General features: G+C 40.8%; 1 protein-coding gene across 1 annotated transcript; it reads left to right on the forward strand.

Moving 5' to 3' along the window:
• Window positions 1–13,982: 13,982 nt before the first annotated feature.
• On the forward strand, window positions 13,983–23,256 carry LOC311044270 (uncharacterized protein; the record flags this gene model as incomplete). Its single annotated transcript, XM_084055721.1, has 5 exons — window positions 13,983–14,205; window positions 18,773–18,988; window positions 20,558–20,782; window positions 21,522–21,626; window positions 23,033–23,256. 5 exons carry the CDS (start codon window positions 13,983–13,985, stop codon window positions 23,254–23,256), a joined length of 993 nt encoding a protein of 330 aa, XP_083911847.1.

The raw sequence follows: 23,256 nt of genomic DNA on the forward strand, positions 1-23,256 counted from the left end.
TATAGTGGGGGGTCCCCACGGGCATGTCCAAACTTGAACTAGAGTTGGCCAACGCCCAAAAAAAAAACAGCTTTGCTTTTTTTTTTGGGGGGGGGGCTTGTTTTTCTGTATAAAGTTATTTGTAAATATAGATGCGTTTTTTGTTTGTTTCTAAAGTGTAGTTGCTTATTTTGGTCTTGTTTCCTAATGTTGTTTAAACCATGGTTCTCAAACATTTTCATGTCAATGACCCCCAAATTGTATTGTATTGTATTTGACCCCCATCTGAAAATATTTTGTGCAGGGACCCCCCATTGTGTTGTTATTTAAGAAATATAAAAAAAATGTACATTTTTTGTTGTTGTTGAAAATAGCAAGCTCACAACGTGTCGGATAGCAAGTCATTGTGAGCTTATAGTCTATAGACTAGTTTTAAAGTGCTCATGTTGCATCTTTTGGGCTTATTAGACCTTATTTCTCTCGCAAAATCTGGCCACAGATTTGAGACAGATTGAGACGCTGTTGTGACTGACAGGCACCAGTGTTCAAATGTGCATTTTTACATACATGAAAATGCATGGTTTGTGTCCACTCTGAACGACAAGCGTGTACATACTACACGCACACACGCACGCACGGACGCGCACAAACACACACACACACACACACACACACACACACACACACACACACACACACACGCACACGCACGCACGCACGCACGCACGCACGCATGCACACACACACACGCACGCACGCACGCACACACACACACACACACACACACACACACACACACAATGATAATAATTATAATTATGATTATAATTATTATTATTATTATTATTATTATTATTATTATTATTATTAATGTAATAATAATAGTAGTTATTAGAACAAATGTAATACTAGTTGCTGTTTTTTCGTCAATAATATCCATGCTAATTATTACTGAAATGTGGATGTCAATATTTCACCAACATGGGAAACTATTCTTTAATTACTCGCTTTGGGACTTGCACGTCATTAACTCCATTTTATAAGAACCGTTAATTTACACAACAGTGGCAATAGTGCTGCAGGAACAAGTCTATAAGAATATTAAATCTATGAAAAAAGTTGAATGTGCAACACAATATGTATAGTGTATAGTGGGGGGTCCCCACGGGCATGTCCAGACTTGAGTTGGCGAGTTGGCCAACGCCCAAAAAAAAAAAACAGCTTTGCTTTTTTTTGGGGGGGGCTTGTTTTTCTGTATAAAGTTATTTGTAAATATAGATGCGTTTTTTTGTTTGTTTCTAAAGTGTAGTTGCTTTTTGGTCTTGTTTCCTAATGTTGTTTAAACCATGGTTCTCAAACATTTTCATGTCAATGACCCCCAAATTGTATTGTATTGTATTTGACCCCCATCTGAAAATATTTTGTGCAGGGACCCCCCATTGTGTTGTTATTTAAGAAATATAAAAAAAATGTACAATTTTTTTTGTTGTTGAAAATAGCAAGCTCACAACGTGTCGGATAGCAAGTCTGTGAGCTTGTATCTGCTATTTTCAAATATCTGATATATAGTCTATCATATAGACTAGTTTTAAAGTGCTCATGTTTCATCTTTTGGGCTTATTAGACCTTATTTCTCTCGCAAAATCTGGCCACACTGACTATGAGTGCGTGAGCGCACACAGGCGCAATGGCGCATGTCACGGCACGTGTCTGTTTGCTCAGCGACAGCCAGACAATAATTTATTGGACATGAAACATATAATTGTTTTACGGACTGCCTGATGATATTATTGTATTAAAGGGATATTTCACTTTCAAAAAAACGTTGGGCCATTTTATCATCAGGCTTTTGTGAGCTCCCCAGACAGTTTTTAAGTTGCTTGATTCACTATTTAGATATTTGATATTCATTTTATCAGACACGCCCCCTTCCTATAAAACCCATTATAACTTCAAACTCCATTTTTAACATGTTAGATTCATCAAAAACACCCGTCCTTGATTAACCAGTCCTGGTTGTGGTGACTCACCCTGCCCTCCCTCCAAATGACCCACATTTTTTTTGAAAGTGAAATATCCCTTTAAGATCTTATCATAAAGGGTAGAATATGTCCATGATTGAACATATGGTGGCATTCATTAATTCTGTCCAAACATAACCAAACATTTTAGTTAACTGAAATTAAAATTAAGAGGCGGCTTTACAAAAAACAATGATCCTGAAACAGTTTTGTGTATTTGCAAAACTAAACTAAACTCATAGATTGGTTTTAGTCACGTGCGTTGTCCTCAAAAATAGCCGATTTACAAGCTCACACCATGTTGAGATGCGATGTGTTGTGAGCTTAGATCTGCTATTTGTTTTTGCTATATTTCTAAGTGTGTTGAATCTTGCGCATGACTTTTCCATATTACAATAAAAAAAAACGAATCTAACTAAACTAAACTAGCAAACCCACTTTAAAAACGAATGTAAACTAAACTGAAATTAAAAACAAAAACTCAAGACAAAATCTAATAAAAACGAATAAAAATGCACAGCACACTGACCCTATATATCTGATGCAACTCTGTTCAGGGACTCTGGAGTCCTGCTGAACTGTTGCCCCCGCGACCCATAGCCGCGACCCGACTCGGGATTACGGTTGAAGATGGAATGATGGATGGATGGACGGAATGATGTAAGAGCATGAAACTGATGCAGTTTCCCTCCCCCCCCCCCCCTAACAGCATGAAAACTGCATCAATATGCAACTGATGCAGTTTCCCTTTCCCCCTCTCTCTCTCTCTCTCTCCCCCCCCCCCCCCCCTCTCTCTCTCTCTCTCTCTCTCTCACACACACACACACACACACACACACACACACACACACACACACACACACACACACACACACACACACACACACACACACACACACACACACACACACACACACACACTTTTTAATAGTAATTAGGATGGATATTATTATAAACGAAAAAACATCAACTATATTGTTCTAATAACTCATCTAGAATAGATGCAACCAAGTAGAAGTTAATGTAGTTCTATGGTTATCTATTTTTAATATTTGGATTATGATTATTATTAATATTGATTTTACATTGGTCTAATAACTATTCTAGATGCAGAAGCAGCAACCAAGCAGAATTTAAGTGACTATGAGTGCGTGAACGCACACAGGCACGTGATGTATGTGCACACAGCCAAAATATGTTTTGATTAGGCTACCAAAACATATTTTGACAAATGTCAATTAATACAATGCTATGGTTATTTTTTGTAATATTTGAAACACCATTATCATTATTATTATCATTAATATAGTATTATTTAGCTAATTGCATAAAATTTGCAGAACGAAATTCTGAACAGGCTGACACACACACACACACACACACACACACACACACACACACACACACACACACACACACACACACACACACACACACACACACACACACACACACACACACACAATAATAAATAAACTTCTACTTGGTTGCTGATTCTGCGTCTAGATTAGTTATTAGAACAATTTAAAATCAATACTAGACTATTACTAGTAGATTTATTTCATATATTCAAACATTTCAATTATTTTCAAAATAAAATGCAGGCTGTATGCTGCTTTTGGAAACGTGTTTGGTTTGACATGGGAATGTATTACAACTGCGGTGGCTTTTATTTATTAATAGGCCTACTTACTAATTCTAATACAAATATGAAGCTACATAATGTGCTAAATCGATAGTCATGTGAGTTCAATGCTTGCAGCTTTCTACTTCAAAACGTATTGAGCAAGTGTTGCATCATCCATTTGCTCAATTCATTTAGATAAAGCCCGCAAATCCACTTCCTTCAAGGCATAATGCGCAAAATCCAAAACGCGCATTATGTGAAGCTATGTGAAGCTGCCAGTCAGGACTGGCTCTCCATTGTGCCTCTGATTGAATACTTTATTAACAGTTTGCCAAAAAAAAGGCACAGAAGTACAGTTCAATGCAAAAGGATGCTAAAAGAATTAAAACCCAATAAAGCACTATGGCTCGTTTCGATTCCATGTGTATTCAATCCATGGAAACATTTAAAGACAAACAATAATATGAACAAACATCACATGAACGAGTAGTAATCGAAAAGAAAAATATGTACAGTAAACAGTTGGGGGAGGTTTATGGTGATAAGTTTAGACTTTTTACTAATTGCACACTATAATCGCATATATATATATATATATATATATATATATATATATATATATATATATATATATATATATATATATATATATATAGAGAGAGAGAGAGAGAGAGAGAGAGAGAGAGAGAGAGAGAGAGAGAGAGAGAGAGAGAGAGAGCGAGCAAGGACCCTTTCGTACTAGGCACCTGGGCAGCACTGGGTTGCAATGTTTATGATCTAGTCTTCAAAAATGAATTATTGTCATTCAAGATGTGAACACACACACACACACACACACACACACACACACACACACACACACACACACACACACACACACACACACACACACACACACACACACACACACACACACACACACACACACACACACACACACACACACACACACACACAGACATCACACAGGCCTAACTCAGATCAATAGTACCATATATAAGCATATACATTTTGAGGGGAGGAACCTTTGAGAGAGAGGTGGGTGTGACTGTTTGTTCATATAAATAAAACCAGTTCAATGTATAGCCATACAGACCAGCGAGACAAAAAACATGCATGTTTTCAGAGTGTTGATGTGCTGCTGTGTTGTACTGTCCCTCTCCAGGGGGGCAGAGGGACAGACATGGACAGAGGAGGACAGCATGGATGGACTGAAGCTGGTCCAAGATCAGCCAACCACAGGTCAGCCTACTGTAGCCATTTTTGACATCTTATGACATGAGATAAGAGAACGTGATGTTTGTGTTTCCACACTCCACAGACACTGGACACAAGATTACAGATTATGATGTCTTCATCAATAAATACATACTTGCAATGTATTTATTGATGAAGAGATAATAATATAATAATAATGTCGTCTCTGTTGGGTGGAAACCTAATATGTCCAAAACTGTGACTTTTTAAGATTCAAATTCAAAAGCAGCAAAAGTAGCAGATACAAGCTCAAAATGCAGCACTTTTTTATTTTTGATGCTTTTGTGTGACGCTGTAGTATGATCAAGTAGGGATTTCATTTACAAAAAAATACACAAAATTTTAAAATATGAAGATATAGGTGTCTGCCCGACAGCGACAATAAACTGTGTTCACGCTCTACAGGACAGAAACGAGCAGAGACCCTTACAGGCGGAGGAACTGAGCCTGAAGCACTTCCAGGATCCACCCAGGGGCCATCGGACCTTTTCTCCTTCCTTTCTGAGCTCCAGGTATAGTGGCAGCTACTGATAAACACTGACTGTGTATATATCACTGTTTCCCATTAAAAAATATCAAACAAATCAAAGAATTTCATAAATGAATAAAAAAGAATCAAGGAAATGTAATGAATAAAAAAACCTTTAAGAAGTGAGGGAAAATAGCAGATCTACAAGCTCACACCGCGTCGCAGTGCATTGTGAGCTTGTAGATCTGCTATTTTCACTAGTTTGGGTCCCGGGGAGACACAACATTTCTCATGGGTCTCAAGCTAAAACGTTTGGGAATCAACCACTGGTGTATATAATATTATGCCAAGCTTATACGTACATAATTCTATTCCATATCTACATTGTACATACGCTGATCTGTTTTTCTTGGTTTTCCTGTTGGTATAAAACTACTGACTCTTTATTTTTGCTATTTTTTTCCCTGTCTTTCTTCAGTAACTATTATTATTATTATTATTATTATTATTACCCTTATTATTATTATTATTATTATTATTATTATTATTATTATTATTATTATTATTATTATTGTTATTATTATTATTATTATGCTACATTGTCTGAAGGAAGACGAACAAAAATCAGTTTTACTCTTATGTACCTGTTCATGATGAGAGTGACAATACATCCATTCCATTGACAGGAGTTCCTGCAGGGTGATGCCTGGCCCCATGGCAGGGTGAATCTGGACTCTCCTCAGGGAGCGGCCCATGGCAGGGTGAATCTGGACTCTCCTCAGGGAGCGGCCCATGGCAGGGTGAATCTGGACTCTCCTCAGGGAGCGGCCCATGGCAGGGTGAATCTGGACTCTCCTCAGGGAGCGGCCCATGGCAGTGTGAATCTGGACCCTCCCCTCACTCTGGGCTCCAGTGAGACCCTGGCACCAATCATCAACTCCTCGACCCCGATGCTCATGTCCTCCAACCTCATGGTTAGTACACTTTTTGCCTTTTTCAGTATTATTATTATTTTTTGTTTAGTTTGAATTATTTCATATTTTTTTAAGTGGATTTACAGTTTAGGTTTAAGAAGGAAAAAAAAAGCTTTGGTTTTCATTTTATTAGTTTTAGTGATGGTTTTTGTTTTGTTTTTATTGCAGTCAAGGGCATGATTAATACTTCTCAGAAAAAAATAGAAAATAGTCTATCTACAAGGCAATAATTATACTACTATATGTATAAAGAATTATTGTCATTCAAATACATAATAATAATAATATGAATATGTACTGTAGATTTATATGTATATGTATATGTATATGTATATGTATATGTATATGTATATGTATATGTATATGTATATCTATATGTATATGTATAAAGACATACAATGTTGTCGTTCAGAAGGTGCAGCGTGTGGAACTGGCCCTGCCTGCTGTTCTGCTGGAGCTGCTCCGACACAGGCTGGTGGAGGCTATGGACCAGATAACACAGGTGAAAAACGTTGCTTACTTTAGTATATTACACATATAATGTAAGTGTATAAAGATTATTAAATGTATACTTTCAATTTGAGAGCTTAATTTAAGCACAGGCCTATTCCAGGTATTCTTTTAAAAAGTTGTTCCAATTTAACATAGTTTACACTTAAAGTATACTCAAGCAGTACTTGAGTTCAGTTAAAGCAGCACTATATGTAATAGTGCGGCACTATATGTAATAATGGACACAAATAACATGGCAGCCAACGTCTTTGACTTCATTACCCAAGAGTCTCTGCAAGCATGTCCGGCGAGGACGTGTTGTGATTGGCCAGTCTTTGCTCTGACTTGCTCATTGTCTCCCCTATTTAGACCCTCCAGAAAAATGCGATTATGTGATCGCATAATTTACCGCATAATCAGCAAAATGGCGCATAATTATAAGGGGTTAATGTTTTTCAAAAAGGCCGCATCGCATCACCTAATATGCGCATCGCATCGCATAATATGCGCATCGCACATTTCGCAACTTTTCACATATTTCGCATTTTTCATGTCTACTTATGCATGGTAATACAGTCCCTAGCAGGGACCCCCCTGAGTCTATACATTTAAGGAAGGATGATTGTTATTGCTTAAACATGTAACTTTATAATTTTGTGGGACATAATGCGCTATATATATAATATAACATATTCACATATATAGTGCTGCTTTAAGTATACTTGAATGCCACAAAAAAGCATGTCCGTACTAAGCAAGGGATAATCAATGGGGAGCAGGTTCTTATTGAGAAATAAACCCCTACAGGGTGATTAGACCATGCGTAATGGAGGGGTCTTCATCCCTCTGAAGGGGTTTATTTTTCAGGACCACAATGGAAACAAGCCCTCAGGGCTTTTTGTGTTATCCTTATAGCATTATTGTGTAACTGCTGTACTTTTTGCAAACTGTTAATAACGTATTCAATCAATCAATCAATCAATATCCCGCCCATAACATGGCTACTTGGTAAATACATTAATACATTGACCCAAAAGTAACAACAAAACTAAGGATTTAATTGCTTACGGTAATGAAAGCAGTCCATTAATTAATGCCAGGTGAGTCCAGAGTGACACAGCGCCTCGGAAAACAACAGTGTTGATAAAATAGAATAAATTTTCGGTTACTGAGAGCAATGTTTAGCTGTACATTGTGTGTTTGTTTACATAGCTGCCATGTTGGATATGGCACAAGATCAAGCAGCACAGCGGGTGCTCTGAGTCTTTGATTAGACAGCGCTGTGAGTTCAGCGGTCATTATTAAACAAAAGAACACGCCGCTGAATTCAATGATTGAGCAATGAAAATCAAGCATTCAACCAAGCCGTGTAATAAAAAACAAATACATGACATTCTTCAAAAAGTATAATTTCCGTGTAATATGTGTGTGTGTCCGGTGGGAACACAGGTGATGAGGGAGGAGGAAGCAGGTCACATGCTCATCCAGAAACTGCACAGGCTCAAAGCTCTCAGTGATTTTCCTATGGATGGACCAGCAACAGGTCAGCAATGCAGGGATTCCTGCACTCTACACGGCCTTCAATTATTTTATTGTTCTCATACATGGTTGACAAAACCATTATACAGTATATACACACACAGTATACACACACACACACACACACACACACACACACACACACACACACACACACACACACACACACACACACACACACACACACACACACACACACACACACACACACACATTATTTTAAAAATCTGTATTTGTTTTGTTTTGCTTGACAATAACGCTGTGTACAATTTGAGTGGAGACAAAAATCAGGAGTAGTTCACCCAAAATAAATCTTATTTTCTATCAATTACATACCGCATGAAGCCTTCAATTAATGACGATTTTTTTTCCTGTCATCAAATCATTGGCTTAGGAATGCGACAAAAACAAAAAAATCACCATGAAGTCAAGGCTTCATGCGGTGTGTAATTGATAGAAAACTAGAAAAAGTGCTCCTCAGAGCGCAAGTCTCCTCCAGGTCAGGTAGGTTATTGTGGGCCAGCAATGTTCGGAATTCGCCAATCAGGAAGGAATATGAAAAATTGTACGGAGCCGTCTTGATCACTTGACGTATAGAGATAATGTGTATCGATTTGCATGATGTTTGGACAAAATTTGTAGGAGTATTATAAACATTTCTTTTGCAAATATCGGCCTCCTGGTGGCGCTATAATAGGGTAATGTTAAAAGGGTGGCATTTGTTCCCCAACGCAGTGCGAATGGGCAAAGTTTCACCTAATCGGACGTTGGGTTCAGGATTTGCGGCATTTAGTTCAAAATGGGGCACTCCTGCCAACTTTAGATGTCAATCTTAGCCAATCAGGGTGGAACATGAAAAATCTAACAGATCCGACTTGATCACAAGATTATAGAGATCATGTGTACCGGTTTGTGTGAAATTTGGATAAGATCTGAAGGAGTTATCAAAAGAAAATGTTTTACATAAGTTGGCCTCCTGGTGGCACTATAAAAGTCAGATGTGAAAAATACAGGGCAAAGGGCTTGGCCTCTAGGTAGGGAGTGTGCATACAAAGTTTTACACAGATTGGTGCAGTTATAGCTAAAAACACAAAATGGCCTGTTATAGCGCCACCATGAGGCTGATTTGAAAATTATCTCGAGGCATTTCTTCCTTGTGGGAATGTGCGTATATGTTCACGGAAATTGCATGCTGCGTTCATTGAGGCATTTTTTTCAAAACAATTTTCAAGTAACTTTGGAAGCCAATCTTAGGCAATCAAGATAGAATATGAGAAATCGGACATATCCGTGTTGATCACATGACTATAGAGATACTGTGTACCGATTTGTGTGATGTTTGGACAAAATCTGTAGGAGTAATACCCAAAAATGTGTTTTGCAAAAAGCGGCCTCCTGGTGGCGCCATAACAGGCCAATCGGAAGAATTTGGGGCAGAGGTTCTGAATTGGCATTCAGGAAGTGTGTGTGCACAGTTTCGCAGTGACGGGGGCAACGGTGCCGCCGATTAGCTGTACACAGACAGAAAGAACACGGACGGACGGACGGATGGACAGGGTGCAAAACATACTCTAGCCATGCCTTTGACAATAAGTGGAGACAATACTTTTTTTTGGGGGGGGGGGTGAACTAGTCCTTTAAACTGCACTAAATTGTTGAGCAGCTCCTTAGGATTCTTACAGTCATTTAATTGTTTTCTTTATCTAACCATATCCTGTGTGTGTGTGCGTGTGTGCGTGTGTGTGTGTGTGTGTGTGTGTGTGTGTGTGTGTGTGTGCGTGTGCGTGTGCGTGTGCGTGTGCGTGTGCGTGTGCGTGTGCGTGTGCGTGCGCGTGCGCGTGTGTGCGTGTGTGTGTGTGTCTGCGTGTGTGTTTGTGGGCGTGCGTGTTTGTGTGTGTGTGTGTGCTATCACTGTGTAACGTATAGGAGAGAGCCAGTACCGCGCTTTTCTGCTGCTGAAGGCAGTGCACACGGTCATGCACTTGCGCGAGGTGGAGAAAGGGCGGCGGGTGAAAAGGTCAGCGCAGCAGGGTGAACGTTGCGGGCTGCACAGCCTGAACGTGTCCCTCGCCAAGTTTGGGTTCTCCCCGGACAACTACGACATCAAGAACTGCTACGGGCTGTGTCCCTTCCCCCTGCCCAACGCCAACGTCCACGCTGCCCTCCTCAACTCTTTGATCAGCGACGGCAAGGTCCGGGACGTGGGGCGTGCCCTGTGCTGTGTGCCTGTGGCATACACTGACGTCCGCGTGCTGGACATAGCACTTATGAAATTTGAAATGAAATTCATGGTGGCGACCGAGTGTGGGTGTCGCTAAATGATGGATGAATGGCTTTTTGATTAGCGAGTGGTGGAAAAAGTATTCAAATTCTTTACTTTAACTAAAAGCATCAATACTGCAATGTAGAAATAATACTCTGTTTACAGGTAAAAGTCCGGAATTCAACTTACTTGAGCAAAAGTACAAACGTATTGGTATCAAAATGTACTTAAAGTACCAAAGGTAGAAAGTACCCATTATGCAGAATGTCCCATTTCACAAGTTTTCAAATGTATACATTGTATACTGTAAAAATCTTTTGAAAATTGCAGATCTACAAGTTCACAATGCGTCGCATCGCGACGCATTGTGAGCTTGTAGATCGGCTATTTTCAAATGGCCAAAATGTATTTAGGGTTGAAGTGGTTAATGTATGTTTAATATGAAATCCTTGCCGTGTGCCTCTCAGCGGCAAACACATTTTAATCACTTGAACCCATCGACGTCAAACAGCAGAGATAGCAGACCTACACACTCTAAAAGCGCCACGTCGAGAGCTCGCAGATCTGCTATTTTCACCAAACATTTGCTTATTTGTCGTATGTTTGCAGTTTGCCTTTACATTTCCGGAATAGGCACACTCCATGCGGTTAAATCAGTGCAGTCCTGTTACCCAACTGATACCCAGTGGTGGAAAGTTACTGATTACATTTACTTGAGTCCTGTACTTAAGTACAATTTTGAGGTACTTTTACTTTACTGGAGTATTTCCAATTTTTTATTTACTTCTACTCCACTACATCTCAGAGTCAAATCCACTACAATTATTAGAAAACTTTAGCTACTAGTTACTTTGTAGATTTTGATTATTATTACAAAACATGCATTAACCACTTCAGCCCTATATACATTTTGGCTATTTGAAAATAGCCGGTATACAAGCTCACAACACGTTGTGAGATTGTAGATCTGCTATTTTCAAAAGATATTTATACATTTGATAACTTGGGATATTTTGATGCCTACGGTTTTGTACTTTTACTCCAGTACATTTTTGGTTACCAGACTTTTAAATGTGTACAGAGTGTTTCTACATTGCAATATTGATAGTTTTACTTAAGTAAACAATTTGAGTACTTTTTCCCACCACTGCTGATACCCTGAAAGAAAATGCATGTTTTGACCCCCGAGAGGCTTTTTAGCTTCCATATATTTCGTCTTCTATTTTGTATTCAACTTGGATTTTTCTACTGGGATTTATTGTAAGAAATGTAGCTAAAGCTCTTCTATGATGCACTTCTACTGCATGAGCACTCTCTCTCTCTGCTCAGATGATTCCACAACCCTATACTTAAGGGCTCATGGGCTCACTGTAATCATTATTATTTCACAGTAAAATATATTTTTTAAAGCATAATGCTGTTGTGCAGACTCTTTCTTTTTGATGGTAACTCAGAGAGGCCCGTTTATTTGATTGTAAACAATGTACTGTATGAGCTCAGCATACTAAGCATATTTTCATGTTTCATCAAATGTAAATATATCTGGATCAAATCGAGTGTTACAAATCAAGTGTTACGAAGGCAAAGCACCTTTAAAATGGCTGCTGCCCGCACAGCTGGGCAGTTTAACCCATTAAGGTTAAGTATCTGTCATGTGAGCTTGTAGATCTCTCTCTACGTCGTCCTCAGACAAGCCCTCCATCGGAATTTCCAGTCATCTCGGTTCTCCATACATCTGGCCAGCTTCTTTGTGCTTTCTGCACCAGCATCTTTCCTTACATCCACGTAGGTAGGTGTGGGACGTCCTCTTGATCGATGCCCGTGTGTTGGTTCCCACAGTACAAGCTATTTGACCGGGAATTCTCGGTGTCGGTGGCAGTGGCCGGCTAGTCTCATCCTCCTGACTGCAATCTTTTCTGATACACTTGGTAGTGCCCCATACAGACGCTTGTTGGTAATGTGCTCGTCCTGGTTGATGTTCAGTACCACACGTAACATTCTGGTGTAGCACCCATCCAGGGACTTCTGTAGGGCTTGCTTTAGTGTCCAGCATTCACAGCCGTAGAGGAGAACGGACTCCACGGTCACAGAGAAGAAACTGATCTTGATGCGTCGGGGGAGGTTGGATTTCCACACACTGGTCAGGCCATTAAGAGCTCTCCAGGCAAGTGCTTTCCTCACCTTAAGGTCCTTTTCTGTGGAGCCGACCCATGCGCCCAGGTATTTAAAGTCACTGACCTCCTTTAGCACAGTGCCTTCTGTTGTTGTTGTTGTTGTTAGGGCTGGATGTTCTTGGGGGATGTTCCCTTGGGGGATAATCCCTTAACTTTATCAGTCATAAGTGATCATCACATTTTCATGTTATTGCCATAGACTAGAGGTTTAGTCATGCCAGTTAAAGTCATGCCAGGTAAAGTCATCCAGTCTGACTGGAACCAAGGGTCGGAGATATGTATTACATATGCAAGTAGTTCCAGCAGGTAGTTCCAGCCAAATTCACCACATCCACAACCAGTCCTAAACCTATATTGCCATGGAAGTGTGATGAAGCATAATATGACTGTCCAACCTGTGAACGCACGCCACAAGTAAAGTACTACATCTTGGAATCCATATAAACAATTGGAACATGTAATGTTTCAAAAAGGCGAATACGTGAATAAACACTAACAAACACATCATGATGATCAATGATAAAACATACATTTTGTCAGTGGACTGCCCTCTGCTGGTCTACTGAGTATAAGACACAAACATGTTGAAGTTCATCTTCTCAGACTGGAACCAGACACTGTACGGTCTTCCAACTCGGTTTGAGCGCGGGGAGGCAGGGAATGTGCTGCCACTGGCCCTGCAAAACCTCACCCCACACTGGGTGTCAGTGTTGGGTATTGGAGCAATAAGTGCAGCTGTCATGTCTTCCATGGACTCGGCCCTGCTTTCTTTTGCATCCATGTTCACTCATAATATCTACAAGAACCTTCTCCGGAAACAGGTTTGAAAAGTATACTGTATGTGCTTTTGTGTCTCTGTGAATGTGTGTGTCTCTGTGTGTGTGTGTGTGTGTGTGTGTGTGTGTGTGTGTGTGTGTGTGTGTGTGTGTGTGTGTGTGTGTGTGTGTGTGTGTGTGTGTGTGTGTGACTGTGTGTGTGTGTGTGTGTGTGTGTGTGTGGTTCATGTGGGTTTCAATCTTGCACTTCCTTATTGCTAGAGCATTGTAGGCTATAACCAGCCACAGACAGGCATAGTCACGTTTTGTTTACTCAGTACATTTATGTAAACGTTTATTTTGATAAAGCTAATCAAGGCATGGAGGGATACATGCAAGATAGTTACTATTTGTAGTCAATTAGTTTCTAAGATGGCTACAGATATCTATGCCATGCCAGACTTGAAAAAGAAGGTAAAAAAGAGCGATAGAGACAGAAGACAGAAAAGGGACACTGGGGACAGTGGACAGTCAGAGGAGGTGAGAGGACAGGAGGAGGAGACACTGTTGGACATCTATGGGAACGTGGACCATTTCAGAAGCAGTGAGGACGTCTCTGGACCACAGGAGGACACAGCAGGAAGTCAGACTCTGGGTGAGCAGGACAGGGCCGTCATCATTTGGCCTTCCAGGGGATGGAAACTACCACCCCTATGTGACGAGGGTGAAATGAGGGGTTCTTAAAAGTTTTGTAATTGTTTTATTGGTGGCTAATGTGTAACTATTTCCTCATTTAAACCCATCATCTTATTATTTGTGTGTCCTGATATTTGCACTGTATTATATGTTACAACCGTTTTCCCCCCGGCTCATTCATTGAGAGACATTCACTGGACGAGCGGCAGTCACGTGGTCACGCCCAAGGCCACGGTCATGGCCAATGTCCCGAGACAGCACGTCACCACGGGCGAATGACAGGCGAGGAGGAGTGGTTTTCCCAGGTACAAGAGAGGAGGCGGGACAGTTGAAGGGAGACGCAGAGCCCAAGAGAGAAGAGAGTGTCACTAGGGAGAGGGACAGCAACGGGAGAGGTTGGGTACAGAGACACGGAGCAGTGAGACGAATAACCGAGCGTAGACACACCAGCCACCTGGGAGTTTGGAAGCCGAGGTGTGCCTACCTACGAGGAACAGAAGGAGCAGCGATTGAACCGAAGGGGAGGAAGAGAGCGAGACCAGACCATAAGCGGATGACCATATAAGGAGCGCTGAGACGAAAAGTGGCGATAACGTTGCACACGCAACCTACTCAGCGCCAGGTGTAAAAAGCCTGGCTGCTAGTAAGTACCGGTCCACGCAACGTATATCCTTGTATAAACCACTGCCTGTGAACACGCGCATGTACATTGTAAATGCACAGTAAACTGGTCCAAGTTTCCATTGATTGCAGGCGGAGAGAAGAAGAACAGAAGACAAAGACGACTGGCCTCAAATCCTCTTCCCTTACCCCCATATATGGACATACAGAGTTTCCCCTGAACCAAAACCCGTGTTGAGTATCCCAAAAGCACTTTACTGGCACCGCACTTTACTTTTGAAGTAGTTGTTGCATAGAACCCCTGGTGACCCAGCCTGCACATTTTGCACAACTTTATAATTCGTTTTATAGTTGTTGTGTAGATTGTTGTTTTGTGTTTTAGATAGGTTTTATTAGTATAGTTGTTTATTTTTGATTGTTTTTATGGCGCAGATGCCACCTGTTAGGGCTAATAAATGATTTACTTACCTTGATCCATTGTATCCGTGTCCAGTTCCTCAAGGGATTTCTAAGTGTGTGTTCTCAAAACCAAAGTATTGAACTTACCAGTAACTCGAACCTGTGAAGCCTGTGAAATAAGTAAAGTGTATTCAAAAGGGGACTTTCCCTCTATAACAAAAGTGGCGTAGTCGACAAACAAACAAATTTAGATTAGACTCACAATAATCACGCACCCAGCACTTTATTGTGTATTTATATGTTATTGTTGTGAGTTTGATTTGAATTATTTATTAAAGAGAAGAGTGCAACAGCGCAAGCTGATTGCAAGTCAAATGTGATACAATTACGGCCTTGTTCACACCTAGCTTTTATATTTAACCTAAAAATGCAAGACTTTTATGTTTCATGTTCATGTGTCCTCCACCTTATTTTTTGCTGATTAATCTGATTTTAAATCGACACGTATACACTTTTTTAATGTTTTATTTCTGCAAACATACATTCATTAGTCACTTTAAAACAGGCCTCCCTATTTTTGGCATGTCATTACAGATTGACATTTAAAAAGAAATGAATATCCTTTTTCATACAAAACAGATCTCAATGCATCGTCATGAGCAATCTGTTGCTAATCTTGCATTGGCAAACGATAATGTGGGTGACAAAAATACGTCACGCCGAGCGTGACACAAGTTGCCAATGGTTGGAATCGATGTTGGTAGGGAAACACCAACCAATGACAGGACATCAGCCTTGTGCATTGTCAAAGTCACAAACAATGACAGGCGAAAGCAGTCCTTATAGAGGTTAAAACAAGGCAAAACAAACAAGCGCCAGTCAAACAGATTTCAGGATACTGATCTCCTCCCTCTCTGAACTCCTCCAATGCCACACGCCCTCCCGCTCCCTCGGGTAATGCCAAGTTATCATCCTGGACATCCCCAAGACAAAGAAACAAACCTGGGTTGACAGGGCCTCAGTGGAATTCACTCCCAGCTCACATCAAAGCAGCCCCCACCCTCGTCACCTACAGTATAACACACTCAAAACCCACCTTTTCGGACTCGCATTCCCTACCTAATTCTAATTCCCCTTTTCTACCTACTAGTTTTTCCTAATGAAGTTTTTATTTTGTGTTTCTGTTTTGTAAAGCAACTTCGAAAAGAGTTCATAGAAAAGCGCTTCATAAATTGTACGTTTTATTATTATTAAAACAACCGAAGCAGTGACACAGACTAGACTAGAAGTGACATAAGGAAATTGTTTCACATTGAAAATAATAACATGAAGACATACATGCACTGGTGTAGTGTGTCTGAATGGGAAAACATTATTGCTTTTAGTCAAAATAAGGACATAATATTGCAATATGTTTTTCAAAAATATAGAACTCACATTTGCACAATTCTTAATTAGCTGAAATCTCTGTGTTGTTTTAATTGGAATTAAAGCTGCACTATGTAACTTTCCAGTTCTATCCTGAATTTGAACCTAGGTCTCCTGCACAAGTGCTGACATTTTTACCTCTGAGCTAGAGCCTGCCTCTGGGGAGAAATAGAATTTTCACCTTAAGGTCAGAATTTGTATCATGATTGTAGGTCGTGTCCTAGACAAAAGATCTAAATGTCTCAATTGAAGAGCATGCAGATTGGACAAACAGCTGTTTATTTGTTGTCACTTTTTTGCAACCCTCTGTTTTATTTTATGAAATGAAATGACGCCTCTGTGGGTGAGTTTGACAACATTATGAGTCGTCATCAGGGGCATTTTTAGACCCGTTTTAGGGGTGAAGCACCCCTACATTTCAGGTAAAAAAAAAATATATATAAAAAGAAATCCCCCCACTTATTTTGACATTATGGCTGCAAGTTTGGTGTTGATGATCATTGGGAAGGGTTACTTTCCCTTTTCATTCTGACCACTACAGTTGGGCGTATGGTTGGCTGTGAAACTTAAAGCAGCACTAGGGTAACTTTTTAACAACTATATAGCATATTATGTCCCATAAAATGATATAGTTACATGTTTAAGCAATAACAATCATCCTTCCATAAATGTATAGACTCAGGGGGGGGGCTTGACTGTATTACAATATGTAGGGGAGACAATGAGTTTCAATGAGCCAAGACTGGCCAATCACAGCGCGTCCTCGCCGGACCTGCTTGCAGAGACTCTTTGGTATGAAGGCAAGACGTTGGCTGCCATGTTATTTGTGTCCAAAGTGGCCACTGATCCTGCCACACAATCAGGGGCCCTTTTTTTGCACCCAAGGATTTAGGTACAACTCACGGCCAAAGCAGTGGTCCAATTCTCTCCCAACTTGCTACAAAAATCGTTCATGCAAAAGTAGACAATACCATCTACTTTCTTTTCCACCTTCACATGTGTCTCCACTTCTAATAATCATAAAGTGTTTGCAATATTTCAGCTCGCTGTTTACTTCCGGGATGTATACGTCACTGGAAACAAGCGATGCCAGATCCGTGAAACGGGCGAGAAACAAGCGCTGGCGTGGTCTATGCAAACAAGCCCAAAATAAGCGACCGTTGATAAGAGAAAATTGGCTAAGCCAATCATGTGCGACAGATCTACAACCTATGGTTGTAGATAAACCATAGGGTGAGGTAACTGTCATTGGTCGTGTCATGAGTCAATGAGCCAATAAGCTGAGGGCACTGTCCAGACACCCAGCATCGCATACTCGCTCGCACAGCTCGCTGACGCCATCACAGTCACACACAGCATTGCAACGAGACGGGAGAGTCAGTGAGAGTTGTGAGAGCTAGACAGCAGAATCACCGTCATTTCTCAAATACATCGCCCTGTCATTCATATTGATTCCCTGACTTCAAAATACGGACGACTTCTCATGAGACTGTCTCATGTCTGTGTTCCTGCCTCCTCCTGGCTTTGTTTTTTATCACAGTGCGAGAGCACAGCTGACAGTCCAGCTACTGCGCGCACCAGTGAAAGCGCACGCTCGAAAATAATTAATTATTACTATAAAAACATGTCGCCCTTTGGGCCGGCCTCGCGCTGTAAAATTGCGCCCATTCAATCTATTTTCTCACACAAACTAATCATCATGCCATGGACAACATGGCGGGAGGAAGGGAGACAGAGAGAGACGAAGGGAGGGAGAGAGAGAGGCTATGGAATACACGCTCCCCTAATATTACAGCGATGAGCGTGTACATCGTTTACTTGGCGAGGGTGCATCTGGCCAAGTCACGCTAGATGTGAGGCCGAACTTCTAGTTACCCCAAACTATAATGCTGCTTTAATAGCATCTGTGTTTCAGGCATGGTCAGCTGTCCTCCATAAATATAGTTCCCATCAGTTGTTTAGTTTTGATGATAATAATAATAATAATAAGGGTAATAATAATAATAATAATAATAATAATAATAATAATAATAATAATAATAATAAAAGCCCTTTTCATTTTCTCACCTTATCTGCAGTTATTTATGCCAGTCCAGTCTTGACAAAGAAGGTGAGACAGAGAGATGGAGACAGGGGACAGACGAGGGACACTGACTACAGTGGACAGCTGGAGGAGGAGAGAGGAGAGGAGGAGGAGACAGTGGTGGACATCTACGATAACATCAGAATCAGTGAGTGTGTCTCTGGGTCACAGGAGGACATAATGGACAATGCAACAGGAACACAGATTCAGGGTACGTTTGACAATAGTTGTGTGATTTCTCTGTTTCAAGGTGTGATTTTGATAAAGCTATAATCCAGTGTTTCTCAACCTTTTAGATTTGAAGGACCCCCAGTTTGATGTGTGTTAGGGCAGTGGTTCTCAACCTGTGGGTCGGGACCCCCAGGGGGATCCCCAAATGATTTTTGGCGGGTCCCCAGATGACAGTAGTGACGATTTAATACAAAAAAAAAGAAGGAAGAATTGAAATTAAATTAAAAAAGAGCATTACTGCATCAAAGGTACAACTAACTATACTATGAAAACTGGTCAAACATTGGCCAAATTGTCAAATAATTTAAGAAAGAAGGAAAAAAAGCTTGTAGAATTGCTATTTTCACAATATTTATCTGTGGCACCAAGTCAAACCTCCTGCCTCAACACCTACATTCCAAGTGCTTGTCAAGGTGGGGGGTCCCCAGTTCAAATATGATTATTTTGGGGGGTCGCAGCCTGAAGAGGCCACAGACCCCCTTTTTTCCCTCTGGGACCCCAATCTGCTCTTTAGAATCCTTAGTGTTAATTTAACTGTGAGAGTGTAGATATAAAGCCAAATGAAAGGGTCCACTTTTTGTTTTTGGGGCGGTGTAGCCGCCCCTTATAAGTGAGTTTTGGACACCAACCCAAAAAATGGTGTACCCCCTAACCCTTCCATTGTTAATGCAAATCGATACTTTTTTCATATCAGCCAATCACATTACAGCTAGTGTCATCACCACTAACTGTAATGTGATTGGCTGACTTTGCAAATTCAGGACTGTGATTGGCTAGCGAAACACATGACACATGTGCAGCCCTATGAATAGCAGTATGGACTTTAAAAAAAGTCATTTATCCTTTTTTTTAAAGTGAGCCATGTTGTGATGACCACACACCGCCCACTTCACACTGGGTGTGATTTTTTTTAATAATGTTTTTTATCCCACGATTTTGTAACCCTTTTTCACCCGGTGCCAATTATCTAAGTGATCCTGGGCGCTACACTCCCCCCGCCAGACTAAGGAGCCCAGGGCCGAGCTCATGCCTCCTTCAATGCATGAGAGCCAACTGAGCTTCTTATCACCTGACAGGGGGGAGGTTCCCTGGTTGGACGTAGCGCGTGGAAGGAACACGTTATTCCAACCAGTTCCTTTCCCCTCCATCAGGCGCCCCGGCTGTCATGGGGGAGGCGGTATAGCGACCAGGATTACTGCATGTTTTTGTGAGGGTATTAACTACCCTGGGAGACACGGGGAGAACATGCAAACTCCACACAGAGTAGGCCCTTTCACCAACCCCACCAAGGGTATGGGCGCTGATGACACGAAGGAGAAGACACGCCCCCAGTGCCCACAGCGCCCCGGCGGGAATTGAACCCAGGACCTTCTAGCTGTGAGGCGACATTTGTACACTCCAACAGTTACAGAGCACTAAGGGTCCATTTGGACCCCTGTTGGTCATCGGACCCAACGTTGAGAACCAGTGAGCTAATAAAGGCAGGAGAGGGATATATAAGATAGTTACTGTTTTCCGAGCTTCTCATCATCATAAGATATCTTTACAGATATTTATGCCAGTCCAGCATTGACAAGGAAGGTGAGACAGAGAGATGGAGACAGGGGACAGACGGGGGACACTGAGGACAGTGGACAGCTGGAGGAGGTGAGAGGAGAGATGGAGGAGAGAGAGGTGGACATCTACGGGAGCATGGCTGATGTCAGACGCAGTGACGTGGTCCCTGGACCACAGGAGGACATGAGGGACAACACAGCAGGAAGACACTCTCAGGGTGAGTTTGACATCGTGTGTCATGGCGATTACTCTGTTTCAAAGTAAGAAAACAGTTTAGTATACAAAAAGAAGTCATTTGTTTTCCTGCAGCAGGAAAACAAATTTCTTGCAGCATAATTAACTTAAAGGGATAGTTCACCCCCAAAATGACTTTTTTTCTATCGATTACTCAACCCTTGGAGACTTGAAATCATGGAATTTTTTTTACACACAAAAAAAGAGTCCCCTTTGTGTCTCCTACCAGAACCCACTGCTCGTCATCAAATTATTGGCTTAGGAATGCGACAAAAAAAAAAAGAAAATCCATTAATTCAAGTCTCCATAGGGTGAGTAATCGATAGAAAAAAAGTCATTTTGGGGGTGAACTATCCCTTTAACAAGTGTGGGTTATATCCTTCCGTATCATTCCTTTGATGTGTAAAAGTATTTGTAGATACTGTTATAATAATGATCTGTGAAAAGTGGCATCAAACACGCTACGCAGTCCAGCTCACACAAAGAGGCAGAAAGAGAGAGAGAGATAATGATATATATTCCAATAATGATCACCACCATCATTGTCGTTATAGTTGTGGTGTGGACACTGCCTTCCATTCAGTCAGAATATTTTTTTAACATGACATACAGTATTCATAGTTATCGTTATGGTTGTCATGCTTGGTGTGAACAGCAATTTTGTTTTGTTTTAGTCTCAGTGGCTGAGCCTGCACACCTAGTAGCTGTATTTTCCATTTCAGGACAGAGCTCTAAACCAGCGAGAAGGACTTTCAAAGCTGTTGCTGTGTGTCTGATGGTGCTGTGTCTTATGCAGATGGGTGGGATCATAGGCCTGGTCATGCACTGTGAGTATTCCATTCTAGGGATGTTAACAATTAAAGGTAGGGTAAGTGATTTGCTTTGGTTAAAATAACTGTTAAATAGCTCTATATTCTGATAGTACTCATTGCTATAGAGTGTTTGTTCAGTATTAGGAGTCTCCTTGTCTCTCCAGCTCTTTATTAAACAGAAAATGCATTTTCGTTTCAGTTTCAGTTTCATTTCCAATTTTATCCAATCAGGATAGAGAACTCAATCAGGATACAGATTAAACAAGTGAAATTGGAAGTGATGACACTAAGAAATGAGCAGGCAAAATTGGAACTGGAACACTATAAAAATGAAGCTTAAAAATGGGTACTTTCTCCTGATTGGCTGAGATTTTGACACCTACCGAAAAATGTATTTTCTGTTTATTAAAGAGCTGGAGAGACAGGGAGACATCTGTTACTGAAAAAACGCTCTATAGCAATGATTACGATCAGAATATAGTATTTTAACCTTTTAACAAAATACTTTTTGTTTTAACCAAAAAATATCACTTACCCTACCTTTAATCTATAATCAATGAATTGCCGTAAAGAATGTACTCAATTAAATCTATCAATTTTCAATTAATTAAAAAAATTTTTTTTTTATGTATTTGTTTATTTGTAACTTTTTGTGTGTGTGGGGGGGGGGGGGGTAGTGAAAGTTAGAGGTATGGTGTGTGTGTGATATCAAATGTGATCTTACCATAATCACAGTAATCCTTAATCATATTCCATGGCTTTTGGAAAGAAATGAGACAGACTCCATAGAGCACTGCAGAGGGGAGGTGTTATATACATCAAGGCAATTATGTTTCTGCACTCATTTTTGGTTTCGGACAAGAATTTTCCTTTTGGTCCTAAAAACGCTGCTTATCAATTAATCGATTAATCGATCGATAGGTTATAATTTGCCTCACTCACTCAGGTAATTTGTTGTTGTGGATCTGTTTTGCCGGTAAGCAGGTTGGTGGGGGTGTAGGGTGGGTGGCAACCTGCTGTTGAACAGCAGTGAGCACTATGGGACGCCACTCATTTTAAACCAGTTACCTACCAGCTATTCTTCAGTACTGGGATTACTGTAGCAGATTAGAAACAGGAGGGTACTCTACCCTCTGAGAGAGATGTATTGTAGTTTGTATGGGGGTTTGTTTTAGTTTGAAATCAAATCTGGCTTAATTCTCAAATTCTTGATTGAGGCTTAATTAATGGCCTCATTCTTAATTATCCGGCGATAATCATCGTCTCTACCACCACGTTTTTCTTTGTGTATCAATGCTTGGCTCTGCAAAGTGGAATGCAGAAAGTGGAGTCAAAAAGAATAACACGTTTTCTTTCTCTAAGCTAATAACTTAACTTCATCATGATCAGTAGCAACAACAGTGTTTATCATCCCATTACAGATCATTCAGCCATTAACCCACCACTGACCAACCTAACCCAGGAGAGAGACCAACTACTGAACAACCTGACCGTGACCCTGACCAGATACAACAACGTGACACAGGAGAGAGACCACCTACTGAACAACCTGACCTTGACCCTGAGAGAGAGAGACCTGTTGCAAAGTGAAGTAAACCAGTTGAAGAGAGAGACAGCAGGCAAGAGAGGTTATACACATTTTTGA

This window comes from Gymnoscopelus microlampas, assembly GCF_963454915.1.
Source record: "Gymnoscopelus microlampas genome assembly, chromosome: 1".
In the NCBI taxonomy this organism is placed as follows: domain Eukaryota; kingdom Metazoa; phylum Chordata; class Actinopteri; order Myctophiformes; family Myctophidae; genus Gymnoscopelus; species Gymnoscopelus microlampas.